At 38.8% G+C, this 24,245-nt stretch overlaps 1 protein-coding gene across 2 annotated transcripts; it reads left to right on the forward strand.

Moving 5' to 3' along the window:
- Window positions 1-34: 34 nt before the first annotated feature.
- Window positions 35-22,794, forward strand: WTAP (WT1 associated protein). 2 transcript variants are annotated; one of them, XM_077348446.1, is made up of 9 exons: window positions 35-239; window positions 425-593; window positions 3,544-3,581; window positions 3,664-3,719; window positions 5,233-5,291; window positions 9,181-9,308; window positions 12,330-12,508; window positions 18,097-18,251; window positions 21,606-22,794. In XM_077348446.1, exons 3-9 carry the CDS (start codon window positions 3,552-3,554, stop codon window positions 22,187-22,189), a joined length of 1,191 nt encoding a protein of 396 aa, XP_077204561.1. In that variant the 5' UTR covers window positions 35-239; window positions 425-593; window positions 3,544-3,551; the 3' UTR covers window positions 22,190-22,794. The 2 variants fall into 2 exon arrangements, with proteins under 2 accessions (XP_077204561.1, XP_077204570.1); XM_077348455.1 differs by lacking the exon at window positions 35-239 and having other exon boundaries at window positions 321-593.
- Window positions 22,795-24,245: the final 1,451 nt, after the last annotated feature.

Raw genomic sequence — 24,245 nt, forward strand, 5'->3', positions numbered from 1 at the left:
TCCTTGAGAGCCCTGACATCAGCCCCCCCCCCCCCGGCCTCCGCTGTTATGCTGAAATATTTGTTTCCCCTTCTTCTCTCCGCGTGTGAATAACGGCTTTTTTCCGCGCTGGGGGAAAAACGCTTCAGGCCCGGGAAGAATACGCAGGGAGGGGTACTGAACAGTCCTCGGAAGTAGTCCCGGCACGGAGCAAGCGCCGCCGCTGTCACTGCAGAGGCAGTTAGTCGCTGGCTGGGCCGGTAAGTGCGTGAGGGGGAGGAGGAGGAGGAGGCGGCGCTCGCGGGTGGGGTTCGAGCGGAGGGAAGGCGGGAGAGAGGGAGGGGGAGGTTGGTTGAGCGAGCGGCAGCGGTTGGCTGCGCGCGGCTGTTGCCTTCTCGCTTGGCCGAGGCGGCTCCTCATTTCCTTCTCCGGCGCCATTTTGTAGCGCAACGAACCAGCAAATAAAGAGCGGGCGAGGAGCGAGCGTGGCAGCGACGGCGGTCTCTGGGCCGGGCACTGCTGGCCCGGTTTTATTGATGCGACAGGAACCCCCCCGGCTGGGAGTCGCTGCGTGTGCGGAGGAGACGAAGCCTCGGCGCCGCCCCGGGCGGGAGGTGAGTAGTGGCCTCTTCGCGCGCGGGCCGCGGGACTTCCGCCCCCAGGGAGGCTGCTGGCCCGCCGAGGCTGGGCGGCGAGGGATTAAAGATGGACGCAGAAGCCGCCGCTTTGCCGGGCGCCGGAGGTCGGGCCCGCTTTGCGCCGGGGAGATGTTCGTGCTGTGCCAAGTCCGAGCACCTCCACGCCCCGCCCGCGCGCATCCTTCTTGCGGTCGCACCTTTCCCTTTTGTCCAGTTCCTTGGGCGGTCTGTTTCACACTGGCGCTCTCTCTTGCCGGCCTAGTAAGTCTAGGGGGGAAAAAACCTCTTTGCTAGAGTGCGGTGTGAAGCTGGGCCTTGCTGTATCTCCTTCTCAGAACAGTGCAAACGCGTTTTTGTTTTTGCTTTTAGTAGGCTCCCACATCCTGTGAAGGCTTAGTATCATGATGTTTTGCTTTGATATTCGAATGATTAAGTTCAGTACAGGAAGCCATTTTCATGCATTTAGAGTGTTTGCAGCTGTAGGCTACAATCTGATCCGTACTTTGAAAAGGCATAGTAGAGTTTAGTTCTAGATGAATGGGCCTGTGACTGAGCTACACATAATAGAGATAGATAAGTGGCAAATAATTTTGCTGTGCCAGAAAATGCTATGGTGTGTTTGTTTAGATATTTGCATCCCATATTTGCCTCACATGGGGAATCAAAGTAGCTTACATCCCTGTTGTCCCTGCTATTATGTTTGTCTAACAGCTTGATATTAAAGAGAGGCTAGGTTATTGTTTATCATTCATTCGTTTATTAAAGGCAAACTAAAGCTTTATCTTCTAAAATCTTTTAAGTGTAGGACTAATATTTCATTATTGCGTACTTAGTAAATTGCACTATTTACACAAACTATTTGGTCAAGCTGTTTCATGTGTGGCCTTGCAATACAATTGAATGAAGTATATACGTTGAGCATGTGACTACTTCCATTTATACTACTCTCCTGAGCTAGCATAATATTTGCCACAGTTTGAGCCACACAAATGAAAATACATGCTTTGTGTGTGCAGTTTAATGTGTGCTGTAGCTCTCCTTATAGTGAAATGTTTATTCATGGGGCAAAAACACATGGTACGTGGCTACACTGTCACACAGAAGGCAGTTCATTCACACATATAGTAAATATGCTATCAGTTAATGACTTGGAGCCCATAGTTACACTGTCAGATATAGTGCATTATTTGTGCAATACTTAGGTGCTTAAACACTTTACTCATGGGCACCAGTCCATTTTTTGAGTTCTTTGGAGGTGAACGTTCTGTTTACATAGTGATTTTTATGTGGGGGATACCCTCATTGAGTGTTGAAAATCAATCTGGGCTCATGACAGTAAGGTCATATCTACTTTATCACACAACCAGTTGCAGTTTGCATTGAAACTTACTGAAACTTGGTAAGGCCAACATATATTACTTCAAAAGGCTTAACAGTAAATACCATGTCTGCCTCACTTAAGATCAAAAGAAAAGCCATGTTGGATGAGGCCAGTAGCCCAGCCTACCCAACACTCTGTCACACAATGGCTAAAACTCACTTATATTGAAATGCCTAGCCACAATTGAAGCCATTTAACAAGATAAAATAATGCATACTTTGCAGTTTGCACAGTGTGCTACAATTTATATATAGTTCTTGAACTAGTGTTTTAAACCATCTTGATAATCTAATTTTAATTTGGCAACATAATCTAGTGAACAGTTAATAAAATTTCAATGCAGTTCTTTCTGATTCTTCCTTTAAATAGTTCAGCATTAACTTTTGCACTGACATCTAGTGTCACATTAAGTTCTGAAGATATATGGCTTTCAAATTCATATACTAAAAGCAAACTGGAACAGACACATAGAGTTAGAAGGGGCCATACAGGCCATCAAGTCCAAGCCCCTGTTCAATGCTGGATCAGCCTAAAGCATCCATGATAAGTAAGCTATCCAGCTGCTGCTTAAAAACTTCTAGTATGGGGGAGCTCACCGCCTCCTTAGGCAGCCAATAATTTGCAAGGGAGAGAAACTTGTGTAAAGCTAGTGCCAGAATAAGAAAATTATTAAGAATATATTTTATAACTTATTTTGAAGCCAAATTATAGTTTGATGAATCTTGAAAGATTTTGGTTCTTTAAGTACACTTCAGGTGCTGTTATACTGTAAGTAATCTATAGAGGTACTTGCAAAATCAATTTTAGCTTGGTTTTTCAGCATACAACTTAATTCTTTTGATAGTACCTGGTCTTCAGTCATTTAAGTCAAACCGTATCCTGTTTAGTGAGCAGATCTAAACTATACTTAATACACTGGTCAAATAATTTCTGAATCGATTTGTCAGATCTTCATCATCATCAAGTTATTGACACAAATTGAGGGAAAGCTCAGATAAGTTAATGTTTTAAGGCTAGTAGATACTCTAGGTCTCCATGTACTAATGTAGATATCAGTTTCAGTTAACTGCTAAATGTAATGTAGCACAAATCTGCCTCAGTTGGTTATAGCATTTATGTGAGTGACATAATGATTGGTTTCTCCTGGAAAAGAAAGCTTCAGCTAGTATGTAGATTAAGCACCCACTTGCTCAGGTCTGTCTGAATAAAGTGTGAAGTTCAGTTGTAGACAAAATCTAGGGTTTTGCTGGGACTACGGTGTAAAAACTAAAAAGCCATATGATTTAAGTGGTTCAACCTGAGTGCTTTTGTAATAGCTTTTACTTGCCTGGTCCTCTGAACCCTTGAGTCTCAGTGAAAAATGTGGGCAATAAATGAAGCTTAGTAATAACCTGATTCTATGTATATTTAGTAAGAAATAATTCATTGGAAGTTATTTCATGTATAAATAGGATCTCAGCCTTAATATTTTATGGAATTACAAAGATGCTGACTATATAACTAAGAGGGCCAAATTACCCTAGTGTTTATTACTTCTTCCCCCAGAATTCACAATGACTAATGAGGAGCCGCTTCCAAAAAAGGTAAGCTTGAAAATCTTTACCCCTTATATTTTTTCAGTAACAAACAAAGAGAAGACTAAATCTTGATTACCTCGTCCTCTAGGTTCGTCTCAGTGACACAGACTTCAAGGTTCTTCCCAGAGAGGAATTGATTTTAAGGTAAAATCATATTTTTTATGTGCAGTTCATGCTTCACCGACCCTTTTGAAGAATTTATGTCCTCATGATAACACTATAAGTTGTTTTTTTTTTAAGAAATGAAAAGTCTACATAGATTAAGAACATATGAGAAGCTGTGTTAGATCAGGCCAGTTGGCCATTTGGTCCAACACTGTGTCACATAGGCCCATTATGCACGGCTGCCGAAACGGCGATTTCGGGTCACATGGAAAACGCGAAGGGGGAAGAAGCGAAGCCAACCACTTATGCACGGGACAGGACGCAACGGCGGCAAAATCCAGAGTAACCGATTATGAACGTGGCGACCCTGGCACCGCTTCTGGTTGCGCCCTGGTCACCCGGAAAGAAAGCTGCGCTTCTGTGTTTCGCTAAAGCGGCTTTTTCGGCGGCATGCACCGAAGCTGCGGCCGGTTGCAGCCGGCACCGTGCGTTATCAGTGCTTTTAGTCGCCGCCATTCCACCCTGAATGCGGACCTTCCCCTCCGTGCATAATGGGCCATAGTGGCCAAAATGCAGGTTTCTAAACTAGAGGCATTAAATAGGCAAAAGGATCTTTGCTCTTCACATTGAGGTAGAAAGTAAAGGATTTTTGGGGAGAAATGCAGAAAATAATTTGAAATGCTTGGTCTAGGGAAATGTAGAATTTAAAGTGCCCATTTTTACCATTTGTCTATGCTGTTAGTCTTGGAAGAAAAATTCAGAAATAAAATGCAAGCACCCTTCCAAGTGCCTCTTTGTTTCCATGCTTTGCTTCACTTCTGAGACCAGGACCTTGCTTAATGTTGTCTATAAAGTTGCCTGGGATGCAGTATGTAATGTTAAGTTAATTTGGAATGACATGGAAAGTAATGATTTAGATTTGACTTAGGAAAGCCCAGGTTCAGATTCCTACTCAGCTACTAAGTTAACTTGTTAAACTTAATTACTCTCCTACATTACTTTGTACAGTGGATTGTGATGGTACAGTGGGATAACCCCATGAACTCTGTTTTAAGCTTCTTGACAAACATGTGACAAACTAAATTGAAGAAATGAACATATTTAGTATTCATCTCAGTGCACAGCAAATATTGCTTTATGCAGAGGGCAGATTGTATTGTAACAGATTTTAAAACTTAAATTTTCATAATAGCCTGACAAGTAAAAACTAAATAGAGAAAGATCATTAGCTAATAGAGAAAGATCATTAGCTAAATTAGCTAGCATCTATTTTAGAACAGAAAACTAGCTGTTGACCATGATAATTTTGGCATGTATGGGGCTATGAAAGAATGCCTCCGTTTTTATTATGGAGATAAAAATGCAGTAATGTTATAAAGTTTTTAGATATGAAGACTGTATAAATAGAAGTTGGAAGGCATAATGATTTATTTGAAGCAATTCCATTAAAGCTGGTGGAGTGAATGTGTATGCATTTCAGAAATCTCATGTGTATTGTAGATTTTCCCTAATCTTTTTAAAATTGACAAAAAATATTTTAACCCCTTGTTAGGTGGAAACAGTATGAAGCATATGTACAAGCTCTGGAGGGCAAATACACGGATCTTAACTGTAAGTTGGGACAGAATTAATTGTGATATGATATTTAAGACATACCTTGATAATTAGGAGTAACTATAAACTGGTTTCTGGAAATCAGCAGTTGGGCTGTACATTAATATGTTACAAGAATTATTTCTAAGCATTCTTTGAATTACCCATTAACAAGCTGATCTAGATATGAGTTAAAGTGCCATCCTAAGTAAAAGGGTGGAATGGCCTAGGATGATGCTGTTTTCTTACAAAAATTAATTTTTACCCCAAACTGAAAGAAATTTCCACATATCTAAAAATATGTCCATGCACAATTGTCATCTATCATAAAGGTTGTTTGGTTCCTGGAGGCAGGCAGTTATATCTCCAGTGTTGTAATATCTTTTAGCAACAGTAAATGACATGAGTGCTTAACTTCTTCCCCAAAAGGCCAAATAACTGGAAAGGCCTGAAGCACATGTTTAAGAGATGTATCATATAAGTTACAGTGCCAGTAGTTAGACAATTTACCTTCTCTACAAGGGTGCTAAGATGTCCAGTATATGCTAAACAATGGACTAGAATGTTTATCTTCCCTGGGGAGTAAGGAGGTATGTTGATAACATTGCCAGGTCACTGAGTGCCATAAACAGTAAGAACATAAGAGCTCTGCTGAATCAGACCAGTAGTCCCATCTAGTCTAGCATCCTATGTTATTTAGTAGCCAACCAGTTCTTGTGGACAGCCAGCAACAAGGCATAGAGGCCGAGGCCTTCCCTTGATGTTGCCTCCTGGCTCTGAGATTCAGAGACTTACTACCTTGTAATTTTAAAGTTCCCCTTGGTCTCCAAAGCTAATAGCCATTGATAGACATTCTCCATGAATCTGTTTAATCCCCCTTTAAAGCTATTTATTCCTGTGGTTATCATTACATCCTCTGGCAGCAAATTACACATTTTATTTGTGTTTCTTTTTGTCCATCCTAAAAGTACTGCTCATTTTATTTAAAGGTATATTTGAATATGTATTTCTTCATCTCAGTGTGACTTGTGTGTAAAATTGTGGGTGGTCGCCACCTTTACACCTCCTGTCTCTGCCCATTCCATCCTCCTTTACTACTGTCTTCAGCATATGTTGGGCTACTATTGACATCTTTCAATGGTACCTTGATCGTTCCAAGATAATCTTATAAAATAGGGATTCCATTTGATTGTTTAAGGATGTTGAATGCTATTGTCCCTCAAGGTTTGGTTATTGTGCTCTTGGTCAAGTATTAGTATTCACTTGCTGGTTAGTTCTTCCCCACATACACACACCTCACGTGGCATAGGCCCATTGTACCATTTCACTTCAGAATTAGAGTGGTTTGCAGTTATAAATGTTAAAACCTCTGGCTTGAATTCTAAGTAGTACAAGATGAAATCTGTACCCTCTCATTAAAGCCTTATTGTGCCATGTGGTAATTATGCTTTTGCTAGTCAGAGTTGTGGTGGGGGAACTGCAGTGGGATTGGGCAATCAGCAAAAACTGCTGTTTCCTGTTTCACCAATAAAATCCTGTTATGGCAGTGAAATGACAAGTTAGGATCTGTGTCCCTATATTTCTTAAATTTCCATTTGATTACCCAAGTCCTGGCATTGTACATTTGAGAACATGGGCTGGTGGTCGGCTTGACAAGATATCCTCCTAACTTGGAAGCTGTAGCTGCATTTAACATTGTCAATTCTTGTATTGGCTGCAGAGGAGAGGACACGCAGTAATGGGTTTAAACTTCAACGATATAGGCTAGATATCAGGAAAAAGTTTTTCACCGTCAGAGTAGTTCAGCAGTGGAATAGGCTGCCTAAGGAGGTGGTGAGCTCCCCCTCACTGGAAGTCTTCAAGCAAAGGTTGGATACACACTTTTCTTGGATGCTTTAGGATGCTTAGGGCTAATCCTGCGTTGAGCAGGGGGTTGGACTAGATGGCCTGTATGGCCCCTTCCAACTCTATGATTCTATGATTAATGAGTGTGGACTAAACTTCTGAATAACTAAGTATCTGATAAGTCCATTACCTGCCTTCATAAATGAGGGGAGACTTCTGACGTTGAACCCTGTTGGTTTGCAGCACCCATCTGCATTAAGGAAGCAAACATCTGTGAGGGTCTTAAACAGTCCAGTTTTTTAAAAATCCAGCTAAAGTTGACAAACAATTGCTTTTCTATTTTATTTTCTTTACCATTGGTCATCAAAAAACGTACTTGCTTCGGCAACATAAACATATTCCAACAAACCTTCACATTATAAATTGGTAATGAAATATGGGTAGTCATGAGAAGGAAGGACTCCCTGGAGAAGAGCCTAATGCTGGGAGCGATCGAGGGCAAAAGAAGAAGGGGACGACAGAGAATGAGGTGGCTGGATGAAGTCACTGAAGCAGTAGGTGCAAACTTAAATGGACTCCGGGAAATGGTAGAGGACAGGAAGGCCTGGAGGATCATTGTCCATGGGGTCGCGATGGGTCGGACACGACTTCGCACATAACAACAACAATGAAATATGGGTAGTCACAGTACTCTGTATCCTTGGGTTCTGAGTTCTTGTGAGCTCTTTTGAATAATCTCAAAATTATCCCTTGTGATACCAGTTCAACAAAACTTGCCTGCCAGCCTTGGGATTAATACTGTGAACAACAATTAAGGACAAACAGATAGCACTGGTAGTCATGTGATGTCTCTAGAGTGCAGTAAGAAGGCTAGTTTTCTAAACCTACCTAAGAGAGTTCTGTTTCAAGTTTGGCTTTTAATTGCTGTGAACCTGTTGATTGAAATTCAAAAGGAAGTGGTGTTAATGGTGCTTTTCTCTCACTGGGCCTTTAGACTGTTCTGAACTTCCAGAAGCAGCCACTATTGGTGCTATCATGCTCAGGAATTGTTTCTTACAGATAGAATCTAAGGTTGCTTGTTTAGTGGATTTTAAGTGTGTTGTTAATGCTAAGGCATGAATCCAGTTGAAAGTACTGTGTGTTTGTTTAAGAGAGCATAGTGCCACATGAATACTGAGTACTTCAGTCACAATTATTGACTCTTGAATGAATGTCTTTAGAGCCCCCTAAAGCTGATTTCCAGTTTTTCTTGCTTGCATGTTTGTTTAAGTACCATCAGCTTGCTTCTGATTAATAGCAACCCTACGAATTAATGTCCTCCAGAACATCCCATCTTAACAGCCTTGCTCAGATCTTGCAAACTGAGGGCAGTGGCTTCCTTTATTGAGTCAATCCATCTCACCTTGGGTTTTCCTATTTTCTTAGCATTGTTTTCTTTCCAGTGTTGCTTGTCTTCTCATATTGTGTACCCATTAATGCTGCATTCTGTTTTGCAGTTTCAGTATTCTTGTTATAAATTGTATGCTGGGTAAAGGAATAGCTGAGGATACTGTGAAATCAGATGGTGGCTTCTTTTACTTAAGATCTGTCATATTTAATATGGTAGTTTTTGAAATGTCACAAGCCTCGTGTTTTTGTTACAACTGACTAACATGGCTACAAACAAAGAAAAACCTTTGTTAGAAATAGGAAAAAGATATTGACCCTGCAAGCAGCAAAAGTGAGACATGTTCACCAGTCTGCCTTTCAAACCACAGTATGCATGAGAGAAAAAGAAGAATCTACCATAACACCAGTACAGGAGTCATCATTTGTATCGTGGACAGAGACAGGACTGTGAGAGTACAAAGTAGCACTAAAATAGGGGGCTATTTTTTCAATGGTGTCACATTAATGCAGCTTCTTTCTGCCATCCCCATGAGTGGCTTGGGCCAATTTAAAAAGGGAGCACAGGGGAAAGTTTTGCCCAACTTAGTATTGCCTTTTCGTCGTCAGAAAAAGTGGCATATTGAACATCTTGAAAGGCTTGTACTAGTAAACTTTTTTTACCATTTTAAACTAGCCAATGATGTAACTGGATTGAGGGAATCTGAAGAAAAGCTGAAGCAGCAGCAACAAGAATCTGCTCGGAGGGAAAATATCCTGGTGATGCGTCTAGCAACTAAGGAACAAGAAATGCAAGAGTGTACTGTAAGTGAAATTGTTTAAATTGTTGGAGAACAAAATGTACTACCGCTAGCTGTTGAACATCTAAATAAGAAATTGAGCTTTAATGCCTAGCCAATGGATAATTAGAAATTAGGGCTGAAATATTAGGTTTCTTTGCTGACTAGTGTGGAATTGCGGTAGCATATTGGCAGTCAGTGGTTAGGCAGGTGTTTCCAGTTCTCCTTATGCAAGATATATTTAAATATTGAAAGTACTGAGAATGAAGTTTCACTTGTCAAGTAGAGGTTTCCTGCCTCTCCTCTTCTGCTGTAGTCCACTGTCCCAAAACATTGTCATTGGCTTTCAGGGAGCTTCTTGGAACAACACTGGGCACACTATGGGGGAAGTAAAGTGAGAGAATTACCTGGTTCTTACATGAACCAAGGTTCTTGTGTAATTGTGAAATTTATCGAGCATTCTCAATGTCATTAACCTTGTCGCAATACAAAAACAATGTACAGTATGTGATTATTTGAATATTAAAGGGTGAAGCTGTGGGTCAGAGATGGGTTTGTATGAGGCTATGGGTTTGTTTGAGGCTTTTTCAACATCAAGAAAACGAAGATCATGGCATCCGGCCCTCTCAATTCCTGGCAAATAGATGGGGAAGAAATGGAGATAGTGACAGATTTTATTTTCCTGGGCTCCAAGATCACTGCAGATGGGGACTGCAGCAAAGAAATTAAAAGACGCTTGCTCCTCGGGAGGAAAGCTATGGCAAATCTAGATGGCATCCTAAAAAGCAAAAAGACATCACCCTTCCAACAAAAGTGCGTTTAGTCAAGGCTATGGTATTCCCAGTTGCAATGTATGGCTTCAAAAGTTGGACCATAAGGAAGGCTGAGCATCAAAAAACTGAGGCTTTTGAACTCTGGTGCTGGAGAAGACTCTTGCGAGTCCCTTGAACTGCAAGGCGAAGAAACTGGTAAGTCCTAGAGGAGATCAGCCCGGACTGCTCCTTAGAAGGCCAGATCCTGAAGATGAAAGTCCAATACTTTGGCCACCTCATGAGAAGGAAGGACTCCCTGGAGAAGAGCTTAATGCTGGGAGCTATTGAGGGCAAAAGAAGAAAGGGACGACAGAGTATGAGGTGGCTGGATGGAGTCACTGAAGCAGTCGGTGCAAACTTAAATGGACTCCGGGGAATGGTAGAGGACAGGAAGGCCTGGAGGATCATTGTCCATGGGGTCGCGATGGGTCGGACACGACTTCGCACCTAACAACAACAACAACATTTAGTGAATGTGTGACAAGAATGAAATTTGAACAAGGAGTCTCCTGGTGAGTCCACCCATTAACTGTTGCATTTACATGGCTGAAAGCCATTAAACACGTTCATTTTGCTCCCACTACTTCAAAACTGCCAACCATTTAATCCTTCCTAGATGATTCCCCCCCCCCTTCTCCCTGATATGGCAAGCTGTGGCCAGGAGAAGGGATCCAAACTAATTTTAGGTTCGTGCCCATACCAATATATTTTGATATTTGTTTATTTGGATACCCTTCCGTTAAAAAGAATCCATGGAGTGGATCACAGCAATTTTCTAAAAACAGCTGTTAGAGCTGTTGCTGAAAATGGGATTGGAGGAATAAAACCATGTAAAGTGCTTTATAGTCCCTACTAGGGGCCAAGCCCATTGTATTCAGGAATACAACGGGCTAGATTGGGAGGGTGGGTGGAGGGCAGCCTCCCCCCTCCCCTCAGGTCCTGGAAAGGCTGCAGGCAGCTGTTACGGAACTCAACAGCAGGGGCAGCTCTCAGGCAGCAGGGATCTGTAGCCTTTAAGCCTTGGAGGGAAGTGGAAAGAGGACGGGTGGCCAGTGATGGGGGAAGGAAGGTGATTGGCTGGCGCTGGACAGACAGAAAAGCTGGTTGGAGGAGGTGGCACTCAGGGGCAAGACAACCACCCTCCGTGGGTGTAAAGCACTGAGTGGCACTTAAGCCATGAGACATGTTCCTCTTCCACTTGCTTACCAGAAACATTAAGTGGAACAGATGTAGAGGTGTACTGGGGGTTATGATTAGGATGTGCGCTTCGGCCTCTGAAGCAGCCATTGCAGCCTGAAGCAGCCAGCGGTACAGGGAGGGGCAGTGCCGGTGTCGCCCCTACCCCCTTGCGCCACGGTGCCGGCTGCTTCGGAGGCCGAAGCACACAACTCTAGTTATAATTTCATTTCTTCTTTATTGCCATAATGTCTAATATTACTGTCTTGCATTTAGGAACAGCATTTTCCTGCTCTTTGAGCTTTTTGCCTTCCAACAGCAGTAGGGGTGTTCTGGATACTGAGTTTTAGCATGTCAGAACATCTACTTTAATTTCATACTCTGTTGGGACACTAGGAGTGCCTCAGTAGCATATTGTGTTTAGGGCTTACATGTCCAGCCAGCTTTATCTCAGTAATAGCAGTGAATATTAATGTGTGTTGAGGGGGTCTGTGTTGGACTTAAGTGCAGTTCTCTACTGTAATGGTTTTCCGTCACCTAAAATAATTTTTCAAATATTTAACTTATTGAAATCCATAGTACATTCATTCTGTCAAGCTAGGTAAGAACTGATTTTTGGAATGTACCAAAGTCACTAATTTGATCAGATGTTTCCTTGGAAATCTCTAACTACTTGCGTTTTTATATAGATGGATATGCAAAGGTGAAAAATTATTAGCATCATTAAAAAGAATTTGATACAAATCAAGTAGTTGCTTGTATTAAAAGTACAAGTTAAACGGGATTTAAGTCTGTAAGATAAAGCAAATGTCTGACTGTACGTTTAAGCATGTACTGCTTAAATGTTTTAGGACTTCATTGGTTTTAAGACACCTTGAAGAATGACTTAATTCAGTGATGGAGCGAACAAAGGCTTGCACTGTCTGTGGATTTATTCACAGCTGGGAGTTCAGTTTCTGTTTAGAAAAATGCTAATTATGAAAACCTTAAAGACTCAGAGTAATGTTGCTCATGCAACATTATAAAAGCAGATTTAATCATTTTTTCCTTTCATGCAGAATCAGATCCAGTACCTCAAGCAAGTCCAGCAGCCGAGCGTTGCTCAACTGAGATCAACAATGGTGGATCCAGCCATCAACTTGTTTTTCCTAAAAATGAAAGGTGAACTGGAACAGACTAAAGACAAACTGGAACAAGCCCAAAATGAACTGAGTGCCTGGAAATTTACACCTGATAGGTAAACAAAACATACTCCCCAGTCAAGACTTCCCTGACAGAGAATGCTTTGGTGGGACAACTACGTACTCGTTTCCACACCAAGACTCAGACGTTTTGAGCCAAAAACCACATTCTTATTCTGTCCAGCTTGTAATGCTTTATGTAAACTTACCAGATGAACCTTGTGTTTCAGCTTTTTTCTCCCCCTTTGCTTCAGAGGGCTGACAGCATCGGACTATTCCGAAGAAGCGGCAACCTCAAAAGTGTCCTTTCTAGAACATGTAGACTTTTGCAAAGTGGTTCTATTTGAAGAAAATAGAGAGAGAAGCAGAAGTCTAAAGTCTGTGGCACACTATGTCTACAGACAGTTTGGAGGAGAACCTAGTGATTTTAAATCATGAATTGACCATGTCAAATTCAAGTAAAACCTAAAAATGGAATATACTTCGCTCTTAAACCTAGTGACTTAGAGACTGATTAAGTCAGTTTTGCCATTAAGACTGTGGACTTCCTCCTTGTTCACTGAACTGCTGGGTCAAAACAGAATGAGGTGAATTTTGCTTAAAGATATTTGGTAATCAGCTTTGAATAGCTGTGAAAACATGCAAACAGTCAGTATGGGTTGCAGAGGACATCAGTGAACCTTGTTATGGTTTTTAATAACAAACTGTTCTGTGGATGGCTGGCAATATGTGAATTCATAAATCTAGTACTGTACAAACGTTTAGTTGCAATTTAATTACATCTGACACTGTTGAAACAGATGCACATGCTTGATCACAACTAGCATATATATTTAAACATAGTTGTGATTATTTTACTTGCATTCAAGTTTTATTCTAAGGAAATACATGCAGACTATGGAAGGTGGTGCGTTAGTGCAGTTCTGATCAGTGCTGGTGCAATCCTTTGCTTTTTGCAATCCATTGTATATCTGGCTTTTGTTCTGCACTTCTATATCATACATTCCTTGAAATAGTTCTAATGCATAGTGCAGCGAATACTGACAGTTATACTATTTATTAAATTTTATGGAGTATGAATCTAAAATCACAGAGAGCCAACTATATCTTGTCCTGTTTTCTTAAAGACATGCTGTTGAAGGTAATTGTTAGCATCTTACTAGCATCTAAAGAGTAATACTTCCTGGTCCCTTTTGCTGTTTTTTTTGTCCCTAATTATTTCCAAAACTAGTATTAAGGGACAGCTTAGGGTGGAGACTGGAGACATTGTTTAGACTGGCGTAGTATTTGTGTATTCTTAGCCAGTTTCTATAGGTTTTAATGAGAAAATTCAACACTATTTCATAGGAGATTAAATTTCAGAAAAACAAAAATTGCTTGTTTATACATTCCAAAAATAGTATTAATTACATATGATTTATATTTAATATATACTTTGAAGTAAATTTTAGCTCTGCTTTAGGCCATCATTACAGCATACAAAATGTGGTAGTATGTGAAGCATTTTATCAGTTATCAATTTATATATCAAAAGAAAACGTTAACATAATTCATAAAAATCATTGTCTGAAAATTACTTCGGTGTGGTGGTGTAGAAGAATATTTAAAAGATCTAGCATCAAACAGAGGTAAGACTTCCAAAATGAAACCAAAACCAAATCTTGGAATATTGCAACTGACTTTGTAAACCTTGCTGAATGTATTATTAGAAAATCATTCTTCATTAGGTCTGTGTTAATTGTGGTATGTCATACAGATTATTTGTAAAGTCAAAGTTAACCAAATGATTCTATGTTTGAATACGTAATGGTAATTTCAGTATGTTCAGGTTTGAAACAAGATGTTTATCTGAGAGTAACTCTTACTGTGTTTACTTCAACTAGACATCTGCAAAACAGTTGCTGCTGGAATGAGTCTGACTTGCATAGTATATATATCCACTTAACTGAAAAAATCAAATTGGTGTGAAATTGCATTTCCTTAGATTTGCTCTGCCTTACATTACACAGTTGAATTGGCTACATTTTTGAAGATCCCAGAAATTGTTTTTTAATGTTTCCTTTTTAAGGTATATTTCCCTTAAATCATTTGCATTCTGTATATGTTGCCACAGCACTTCTGATATACTTGAAAGTGTTTGTGCACTCTTCCACACCAATACAGTGACTATAGTGTGTCATAACGTAATATTCTGGTGTTTACATAACACTTTTGGGGCTGATTTGTCAGTCTGCTCAAAATCCTACTCAAGAATTTCAAGAATTTCTTATATTTCATTGCCCTTGATGACAAATCTCTTGAGTGCTGTAGGGGGGAAAATACTGAATTTTCTACTGCCTTATGACTGTCACAGACATCATGCATAATATATCTAATAGCGATTTTAACAGAAGCACAGTATTAATTTTTTAATATACCTCTAGTATCTATGTACATGGGTTTGTTTGGTAGTGTTTTTTATTTTTTTTCTTGAGAAAAAACAAAGGGGAAAACTTAAAAGGCCAGCAAATAAGATTTAAAAAGAAAAGCCACATAAATACAGGACAAAATTATAACAGTATTGGTTATAATCTACACATATATGTTTATATAAATGAATTCCAAATATCTCAAAGTAGACCCATAGGCAATTGCTATCTATATACCATGTATTCAAATGCTGATAGAATTCTAAGGTCCCCAGTCCATTGATTTACAGGTATGAGTCTTTTAGCTGTAGTAAGTGCATGGAGGGTCCATTTCCATTGACCATTGGTTAGGTTCCAAGAGATGGGCAGATATTTCAGAAGTACATAAGAATCCTCAAATCAATGAATATATTCTAATATAAAACTGATATGAGTAATAACTTCTTCCCAGAAAAACCGAATGCCTGGACACGCCCAAAGCATATGCTTGAAGTACACGTCCTGTAAGTTGCAATTGGGCAGCGTTTACACAGCAGTATGGTATTGCAGCTCTATTATATAGTTATTCAGTTACTCTTCTTTTGTTTATTTAATTTTATAAAAATAGCAATAAGTAATTTGGTCATTAAATGTTACAAACATGAAACAAGTATGAAACTAAATGCATTCTTTACAAACAATAATTCAAATTATTGTGTGGGACTTATAGTGCCAATAAATTTTGAACAGAATAGGCCTTTCCTGCTCATCCTACACCTCTGTCACATTTGATGGTTGGGACTCTCAAACAGTGTCAGAGGTAGTGGGGGGAAGCCACAATGAGGATAGGTAAACAGCAAAAATAAAGAATTTTCTCCCCATCTTCATGCAGTAAATAAGGCTTCTGCAAGAATATTTTTGTATCCAAGTCTTAAGAACTGAAATTGTGTTGAGTGTAAACTTGAAAAATGTTCTGATAATGGAGAAATTTCTGAGGTCCACAGACCCAAGTTACAAAGCATAGGACAACTGTTTCTGAGCCCAAGTGGGCTTTAGCCTTTGCTCTTCATTTAGAGCAACCTTTTATGGCACATGGCAAATAAGGACAGATTCAAAATAGGTGTATTACACGGTTCTGTTGAGTAAAAAAAAAAACTTAAGGGTCACATTGTAACCATTTTCTACATAAATACCTGGTCAATACTGGAAAAAAAACAGGTTTACTCCAAAAGACATAGTAAATGCTTGTTTGCATTGTAACTATTGAGAAGCCATGATTTGCAGTGGGTTCCATGTTTTTGCAGAAAATTGGTGTCCATTTGTCACACATTACAGTGTATTATTTTTTGTCCATTGAAGTGATACACACAGAAAAATTCCTTGCACAATGCAGTCCTGTCACTTACGTGCACTAAAAAAAATCTTCAGAAGTCTTCTATGTACAGGTAAAATACTGAGAACATCATATGTTTATAATTTTTGATTAGGTTTGCATGGGTTTGGAAGAAACAAGGATTTTGCATGGAAAACAAGTGTGTTGCTTTGATTATATGAGGTTTATATGGTTTAGCTTCAAAAACTTAGAACTATAACAAAACTGGTAAAATAAATGGTAGCCATTTATGAACAACATCTTGAAGGTGGAATGTTAAAGCAGAATAAATGGGACAGATGATGGTGCCCAGTACTCAATCTTGTTCTGATATTTTATTGTGATAGCCATCAAAATCTATGTGTCTCAAACTTTTAATAGTGCAATTTTAAGCTTGCTCCGACACTGTTATCTAATGTAAATTCTGAAGCTTAAGTTGAGAGAGGGATATTATTCTTCTATTATTCAGCTTCGAAAGTGGTAGAGGGTCTGATTGCCATTTTATCTCCCAGCTAGCCCTCAAATTATTTTGTTGTTAGGTGTGAAGTCGTGTCCGACCCCTCAAATTTAAGGAGTATTTAAGTGTAGAAAGCTGCCTTTTACTTCAACAGGCATTGGTACATCTCATGTCTGGCAGTGTGTTTTCAGCATCCGAGGCAAAGGTTTACCCAGCATTCCTGCTTGATAACTGAAAAGTGCTAGGGATTGAATCTGGTATCTTCAGTATGAGAAACATGTACTCTACTTTTGCCTTTTGTTGAATGCCAAGTCATATAATGTTTGAAACTGTAATTTGAAAATATAAAATACTCATTTATGTGTAATTAACTTAGCAAAATTGAAAAAATACATTACAGTGGATTTTGAACAGATTCATTGGTCTCAGTAGATTGTTTAAACCAAAACACAAAACACAAATTTTACATATGGCCCTAAATGTTCGCAAGCTTTTTGTAGCTCTTTACATAAAACTACAGAATCCACTAGCACAAGAATTCCAGTATATAGTCTAGAGATGACCAAGGCAGTGACCATAGTCTAACACAAAGTAGTGCTCCTTTACGGACCCTTTGCTGAGTGTGCTGCAGGGCCCCTAGTCATTCCTGGTAAGTTGAAAATATCATGCCTTTACATGTATACAGTGGTCCATTCTCCTGGCCCTTATGTGTGACACCACTCCTGCTGATGGTAGCCTTTCCAGTACAGGGATAGGCTGGGTAGAATTCAGTAGCTGGGTGCATGCAAGATAGATGGAAACAAATTATAGCATATCAGAAATTGAAAAGATTTATTGTAATATGCTTAATATAGGGGCAGTATACACATGCATCTGGAGCTGGAGGATAAATGTTAAGGAAGGATACAACATGATCTGTGAGGAACTTTTCATACTCGGTATTTACTGCCCTGAATGTTTGCCCTTCCTATCCTAAATATGTGTAGATAGACCAGTTGCTGTTGTGCAGTTAGTACAGTACTTTCATGAGATGTGACATTAGGGTCTGAGTTTGTTTATATTCTAGTAGTCATAACTAAAATTTTGGGTATGCAGGTGAAACTTTTTTTCAGTGCACGCAAGTCAGAAAAGGCAACTGTGTCCAAAACACTCGTCTCCCATCCATTCCTTTTTTTCCTGGGAGCACAATTGAGTCCATCCTATGAAAATTATGTAATTATATTTAGAATTTCAGTGGTCATTTGGTCATAATGCCTAGATCACTTAAATATTCAGCATAAACTTGCCTTTCATTTTGTCAAATGCAGCTGGAAGATCTGTAAGATACTTTACCATGAGACTTTGAAGAAATACTATTTTCAGTGAATGCTTTTATAAAGGAAGATAATTTTGTCTTCATTTTGTGATAGATGGCTCTTTCCTTTACAGCCAAACGGGCAAAAAGTTAATGGCGAAGTGTCGAATGCTTATCCAGGAGAATCAAGAGCTTGGAAGGCAGCTGTCCCAAGGACGTATTGCACAACTTGAGGCAGAGTTGGCTTTACAGAAGAAATATAGTGAGGAGCTTAAAAGCAGTCAGGATGGTAAGGGATTTTTTTTTAAAGAAAAATAGAAACTTGCCTTGTAGTTGTGTAGGCTTCATGTTATACCAGTATTATTCCTTTGTGCAAGCATTCTGGGGGGAAAGGTATAGTTTAAAGCTCATGTACTCCAAGGCCATATGCTGCAGAATCTTAAACTGCACAAAATACAAACTGCCATTAAAATTCTTGTTCTTCACTGTGATAAATGTATGGTTTGCTTTTGACATTTAAAACAAACTGGCCAGGGCCTTTAAAAATGCTGTTCGCTGGGTACCCCTGCCTCCTGAGGTGAGAAAGATAGTGACAAGCTCAGCTTCCTTACTGGTAGTGCTCTGTTCCTTTAACTTTCTCACTTCAAGGTTGCTTTGCATCTCTAAGGGCCAGATTTGCTTTTGTTTTTGTTACTACCTGCTCAGTGTTCTTCAAATAATAAAATAGCCCAGACAATTAATGGGTAAATCTTGACGTGAAATTAAGTATCAAAACAATAATTAAAAGTAACCACTACTATTCAAATGATTTTAGCAATCCAGTATTTTCCAGGCCTGTTCTAGGATTCTGCTATAGAGGACCAGTAACAATGCCAGTTATGACTTCTGACGAGGGATAGTTTAGGTGTTGCAGCTAAGAAATGTTTGAGTTTAAATCTTCCTTAGGTTGTTTTAGTTTTATTGCTTCTGTTGATTCACCATCTTAAAGATTTATCCCCTAGTTAAAAAAAAAAATCTTTACAGTATCACTTTTTAACTGAGCTTTATTAATTATTAATTTTTTATTATTTTTATTTATTTGGATTTTTATACCATCCATTCTTTGCAGCTCTGGGCGGTTATGAAATTAATGTGTATTTATGACTTTTTTTTGAAGTTTTTTGATGAATTTAAAAAACTGGTATAGAAACTTTTAAATACATAAACTACTTGTGTGTTCAAGGGTTCTTTGTATTTGTTACATGAGCAGCACTTTCCACAGCTATATAGCAAGAAACTTTTGAAACAGTGTAATTGCAAAAGCAGGTTGTGATACACAATGGGACTTGCTTTTCAAATAAGGAAAAATATATTTTAAAATCCTACTGAAGCAAGACCAGTCTTTGGGTGAGTTCTCTGGAGCAAGACCATTGTTTGATTTGTAAATTCTACCATGTCCCATTTCTGGATATATTTTTAAAACCCATTTACTAAAAGGACACTTCCAGAATTAAAGTCAATATTGAATGTTGCCCTTACTTTATGTTGATGCAAGACTGCAGTAGAGATATCCAAGGGTTTCTTAAGATGACATGAGCATCCCAACCACTATATACTACAGTTCATATAACTTTTTTAGCACCAAGTGCATAGAAAGGTGTTTTAGTTGGCTGACTAAGTACTTTGAAACCTTTCATCATAAATTGCTCTTTGGAAGGGACTTGCCTTTAATCATTTCTGACTTTGGATATTGTGGTATTCTTGGTATTTAAGAAATTAAGTAAAAATTCACATTGTTAGAATTCTGTATATGTTGAATCCAAAAAAATTGAAGAACACAGTTATTTTGTATTGAGAATATCTCCCAAGTATATGTTCTACCATAATTCAGAAAGATACTGGAAGACCTTAAAACCTTTCTTTTTTTCTGTCATGTCCTTTTTTATAACCTTCATATGTTTAAGGAGCTCATGTTTGGATTACTGAATATAATCCAGTTAAGATTTGATGATAATTTTATCAAATAAGATCATATAACCAATTTTGTTGTTGAGTACTGTGGTAATGCAAATTTATTTTGATTGGTGATAGTTAATGATTTAAATATAGTTAGTGTTCTGTTATAATGGGAGATGAATGTATATTTTAAATCTGCCGTAGAAACCTATATTGTTCACTGGCATTGAACAGAGGTGAAGGCCCATGGAAGAATACTAGTGGGGGAAAAAAACAGATGTTGGGTGCCCCAGAAAGTTTTTTTTTAAATGGGTGAGACGTTCTACTCACAGAAAACATAAGAAAATGTTATGCAAAAGAGACTAGAATATTGGATGGTGATTCTTGTAAGCAGTAATCATCTTGAACTTTTTATATATATAATATACAACTACTGTTTTAACATATTGAGGTATTAAATGTTCTCAATGTTATTACTGTTATTAATTTGTATACCACCTCTCCCCATATGAGTTTGACTCACTGTTTTAATATGCTGCCATTCTTATTGTGAGACTGTTTCTGTGAGGTCCAAATAACATAGGTTTGAATAGAAAATCTGTGTTACTGTTTTTAAACATTTTTTCTACCTCTGAGATGGCATGCATTAAGATACATGGTGCATCAATTTGTATCACTTTCTAATATTAGGTATATTTGAAGTTTTGCTTATGGAAAACTAAGGCATGTATGCTTTTAAATATCATTCGTATGTCTAATAGTACAGTTGTGTATGAAGTTATAGGCGATGCATTTTATATGGATGAAAATCTTGAAACTTGTGCTACTTCCGTCTCTGTCCCTAGCATTACTTGCCAAACATATGCAGGTATTATTTATTTTATATTTTTATTTTATTTATCATACTTTTATACCGCCCTCCCCGGAGGCTCAGGGCGGTTTACATTATAACAGAGAACCATACATAAAACAGTCTGTAGAACATGTACACCAATAACCAACAATTGCAACCAAACACAACACAGTATAACAATAAACAATCATAACACAAACAGGTCCAGGGCTTTAGGGAATAAAGCAAGATCTCTCCAGATGTTCTTGATGTTAAGGGAGGCTTGTCAACTCACTCCTTGAGTTGCTTCTCTCCCAAACTGTTTGGGGTTATAGTTAAATTATTGAAGTGATTAAGAGCACTTGCACTGGCTTGTGTTTCTTTTACTGAAGCAGGGGATTCTAGTGAACCCAAAGAAACCGTTTCTTCCAGGAAAAGACTTCGCATATACATCAATATATGCAGCTGTTCATATTTTATATAGATAACTAATTCTCTACATATGGATTTGCAGAGGCCTTGGAGTATAATTCTTTTGCTTCTAGAAGGGTAAGGCTACAGTATTTTTGCTGTTGAGTTTTGTTACCCTTTGAATATAATTACATTCAATCTACTTTGTTATTTACTGTGTTGTCATTGCAGCAAGACTTTTCTAAGGAAATAAAGATTAAGAATTTATTTAAGAACACTTCAGCATGGTTGTATGTGAAAGGGAATAGACCTTATACTAATAGTTATGCTGTTATGTATTCATTTATTTGTTACTTATAGTCCACTTTTCTCACTTGGGAAACAAGGCTTTGTGGAGGTAAAGTGACTATGTGATACAATTATGAGCTATTAAATGTTTGCTCCAAATGTGCTTGCTCCATATAGAACTGAATGATTTCATCATCCAGCTTGATGAAGAAGTGGAAGGTATGCAGAGTACCATTCTAGTCCTACAGCAGCAGCTGAAGGAAACTCGCCAGCAGTTGGTTCAATATCAGCAGCAGCAGTCACAAACTTCACCCCCAGGTACCAGCAGAACTCCGAATTCTGAAACCACAGATCAGGGAGACGCCATGGGCAAAGACTGCAGTCGTCTGGCTAATGGACCAAGCAATGGCAACTCTTCCCATCAGAGGACATCTGGGCCTGGTTTTTATAGAGAGGGAAGTGGAACGGAGGATGATTTTCCACCCTCACCAAGCAATGGTAATAAGCTTTCCAACCACTCTGAAGATAGAACTGGCAGAGGATCTGGTAGCTATATAAATCAACTCAGTACTGGGTACGAAAGTGTAGACTCTCCCACTGGTAGTGAGAATTCTCTAACTCACCATTCAAATGATACAGACTCCAATCATGATCCTCAGGAAGAGAAAACAGTCAGTGTGAAAGGTAACAGAACTGCGGGGTCTCGTCATGTTCAGAATGGTTTGGACTCAAATGTAAATGTACAGGGTTCAGTTTTGTAACATTTTTTCTGCAACATTTTTATAGTGTCATTAAAATTGGGAGAAGAAACTGTCCAGAACTGTTCAAATTAGTGCATATATGTCACAATTCTGCCTTTGTGGTTTTTTGCTTCAATACCTCTGCCACTTCTGAAATTTTAACAATTACGTTGAATGTTGCTAAAAGGAAGTTTGTGTAGGCCCAAGGTATTTTTTTGAGTTAATGTGAAGTTGAAAATGGAATTTATTTCCAGGTATAACAAAATGATGTCTGTACAAATTTGTGTATATCTAGAACTTGTGCTGTGTAAGGGCATTCTTTACTCATACTGTTACAACACTCTAAAAGTTGTCATAATAGTTGTGGGTTAATGACTGCCATGTTTGCCCAGTACAGTAGTTTTATAACTAAAAAGAACTTGGTGAAGGAGTCCTGTAGTAGTTTGTGTTCCAGTTTTGCCACATGCATCTGTGTGTTCTCTTTAGGTGACCGAATGTTTAAGAATTTTGTGTGCATAGTTACTCGGTTTAAGAACTGTTGTATCCTGTTAATGCATATTGCTCTGTGACTCCAATATTATCTTACCTGTACTGACCAAACCTAAATAAAGATTTTTAATAATGTAGTTTAGTCCCCATGCATTTGTCCTGTGCATATATTTTATTTGGGCTTCCCTTGCCTATATTGGGATCTTTGTTATAATTAAAATAGTCATCTATTTAGAGGTCAGTTAAAGTCTTATGGTGATCTTATCAGAAAATACAAGCTGCTCTTAAGGATGGGGGTGCTTTCTGAACATTTTGAACCAATGAAATATCTTCTGTAGTGAACATAATTTTATTTATATCCCACATTTTTTCCCAGGGGGAACCCAAAGTAGCTTATATTCATTTTATTCTTACTGCAACTCTTGTAAGGTAGGCAAGGCTTGAGAATGCATGACTATTCTGTAGTCACCCAGCAAACTTCCATGACAGAGTAGGGATACAATCCTGTATCTCCAAAATCTTAGACTGACATTTGCAGAATAGGTAGCTCCTCTAGAAATGCTGTTGATCAATGAATTTAAAACATTTTTAGACCTGAAATCTACCTTTAATCCACAGATGACAGAATAGGAGCCAGTGAGCTGCAAGCATGTGTCATCATACATGACATTACAGTTCATGCAACAGTCAGGGGCTGCCAGTCTTAGGATTTCTCTGGTATCACAACCAGGACCCTAGGCAGCAGACCAATAGAACCTGGAACAAGAAACAAAACAAACCCTAGGAGGTGTGCCACCTTAAGGAACAATCCAATGATCAGAATTGTGGAAGAACCTTCACTACCACCAAGGGACCTCACCTTGCTGCTCCTTCAATGCATGTAGAAAGAAGTAGGAGGAGTGCCATCTATGAACAAAGTAGATTGAATAAGGGCTTGTGATTGAGTACAACCCCTCTGAAGGGCCCAACCCATGGGTAGTAAACCCCTGTTGTAGGTGATGTAATAACGTTACTGAATGTTCATTAGTAAGCTCAGGATGAATATGGAAAGGGCAGTATAAAAACCTAATTAAATCTGTAACACATTGTATCTGGTAAAGGTGCAGAGACTGAACATTTTCCATAACAAACACATAGCTGAATCACAAACAAATGATAGGGAAAAGGGCAATCAGGCAAAATATTTTCGGTTACAATTTTTAGGTGCAGTTGTAGTTAGTAATCAGCATTGACTTATCAGATGCAACTGTAGCATAATTTCTGCTAAAAGTTAAAAGCTTTCCAAAAACTGCAAGTGGTCAGTTTTACTTCCAAAATGCTTTCAGATCTACATATATAACTGCCACATTTCAATATGACCCAAGGACTAAAGCAACCTGTGTACTTCAGACTAGCTGTCTCACTGAGTCTTAAGGTGGACAATGCAAGCAGACGTCATAAGGTATTAAATGAACAGTACCATGTAACTAGGATGACAAAATTGGAGAACAGCAATTTATCCTGACTTTGTTAATAGCTCTGCTGAGGCATTTATGTTATAAAGGTCTATCATAGCCAAAGTTGGTAAATCATGATGAAAAGTCATCAG

Source organism: Paroedura picta, chromosome 1, assembly GCF_049243985.1.
Source record: "Paroedura picta isolate Pp20150507F chromosome 1, Ppicta_v3.0, whole genome shotgun sequence".
NCBI lineage: Eukaryota > Metazoa > Chordata > Lepidosauria > Squamata > Gekkonidae > Paroedura > Paroedura picta.

Excerpts from the sequence above, each read along its gene's own strand:
- WTAP (XM_077348446.1), top strand. The coding sequence starts at position 3,552 with ATGACTAATGAGGAGCCGCTTCCAAAAAAG. Across the intron at positions 9,309-12,329 it reads AAGAAATGCAAGAGTGTACT|AATCAGATCCAGTACCTCAA; the intron begins GTAAGTGAAATT and ends CCTTTCATGCAG. Across the intron at positions 12,509-18,096 it reads TGGAAATTTACACCTGATAG|CCAAACGGGCAAAAAGTTAA; the intron begins GTAAACAAAACA and ends TTTCCTTTACAG.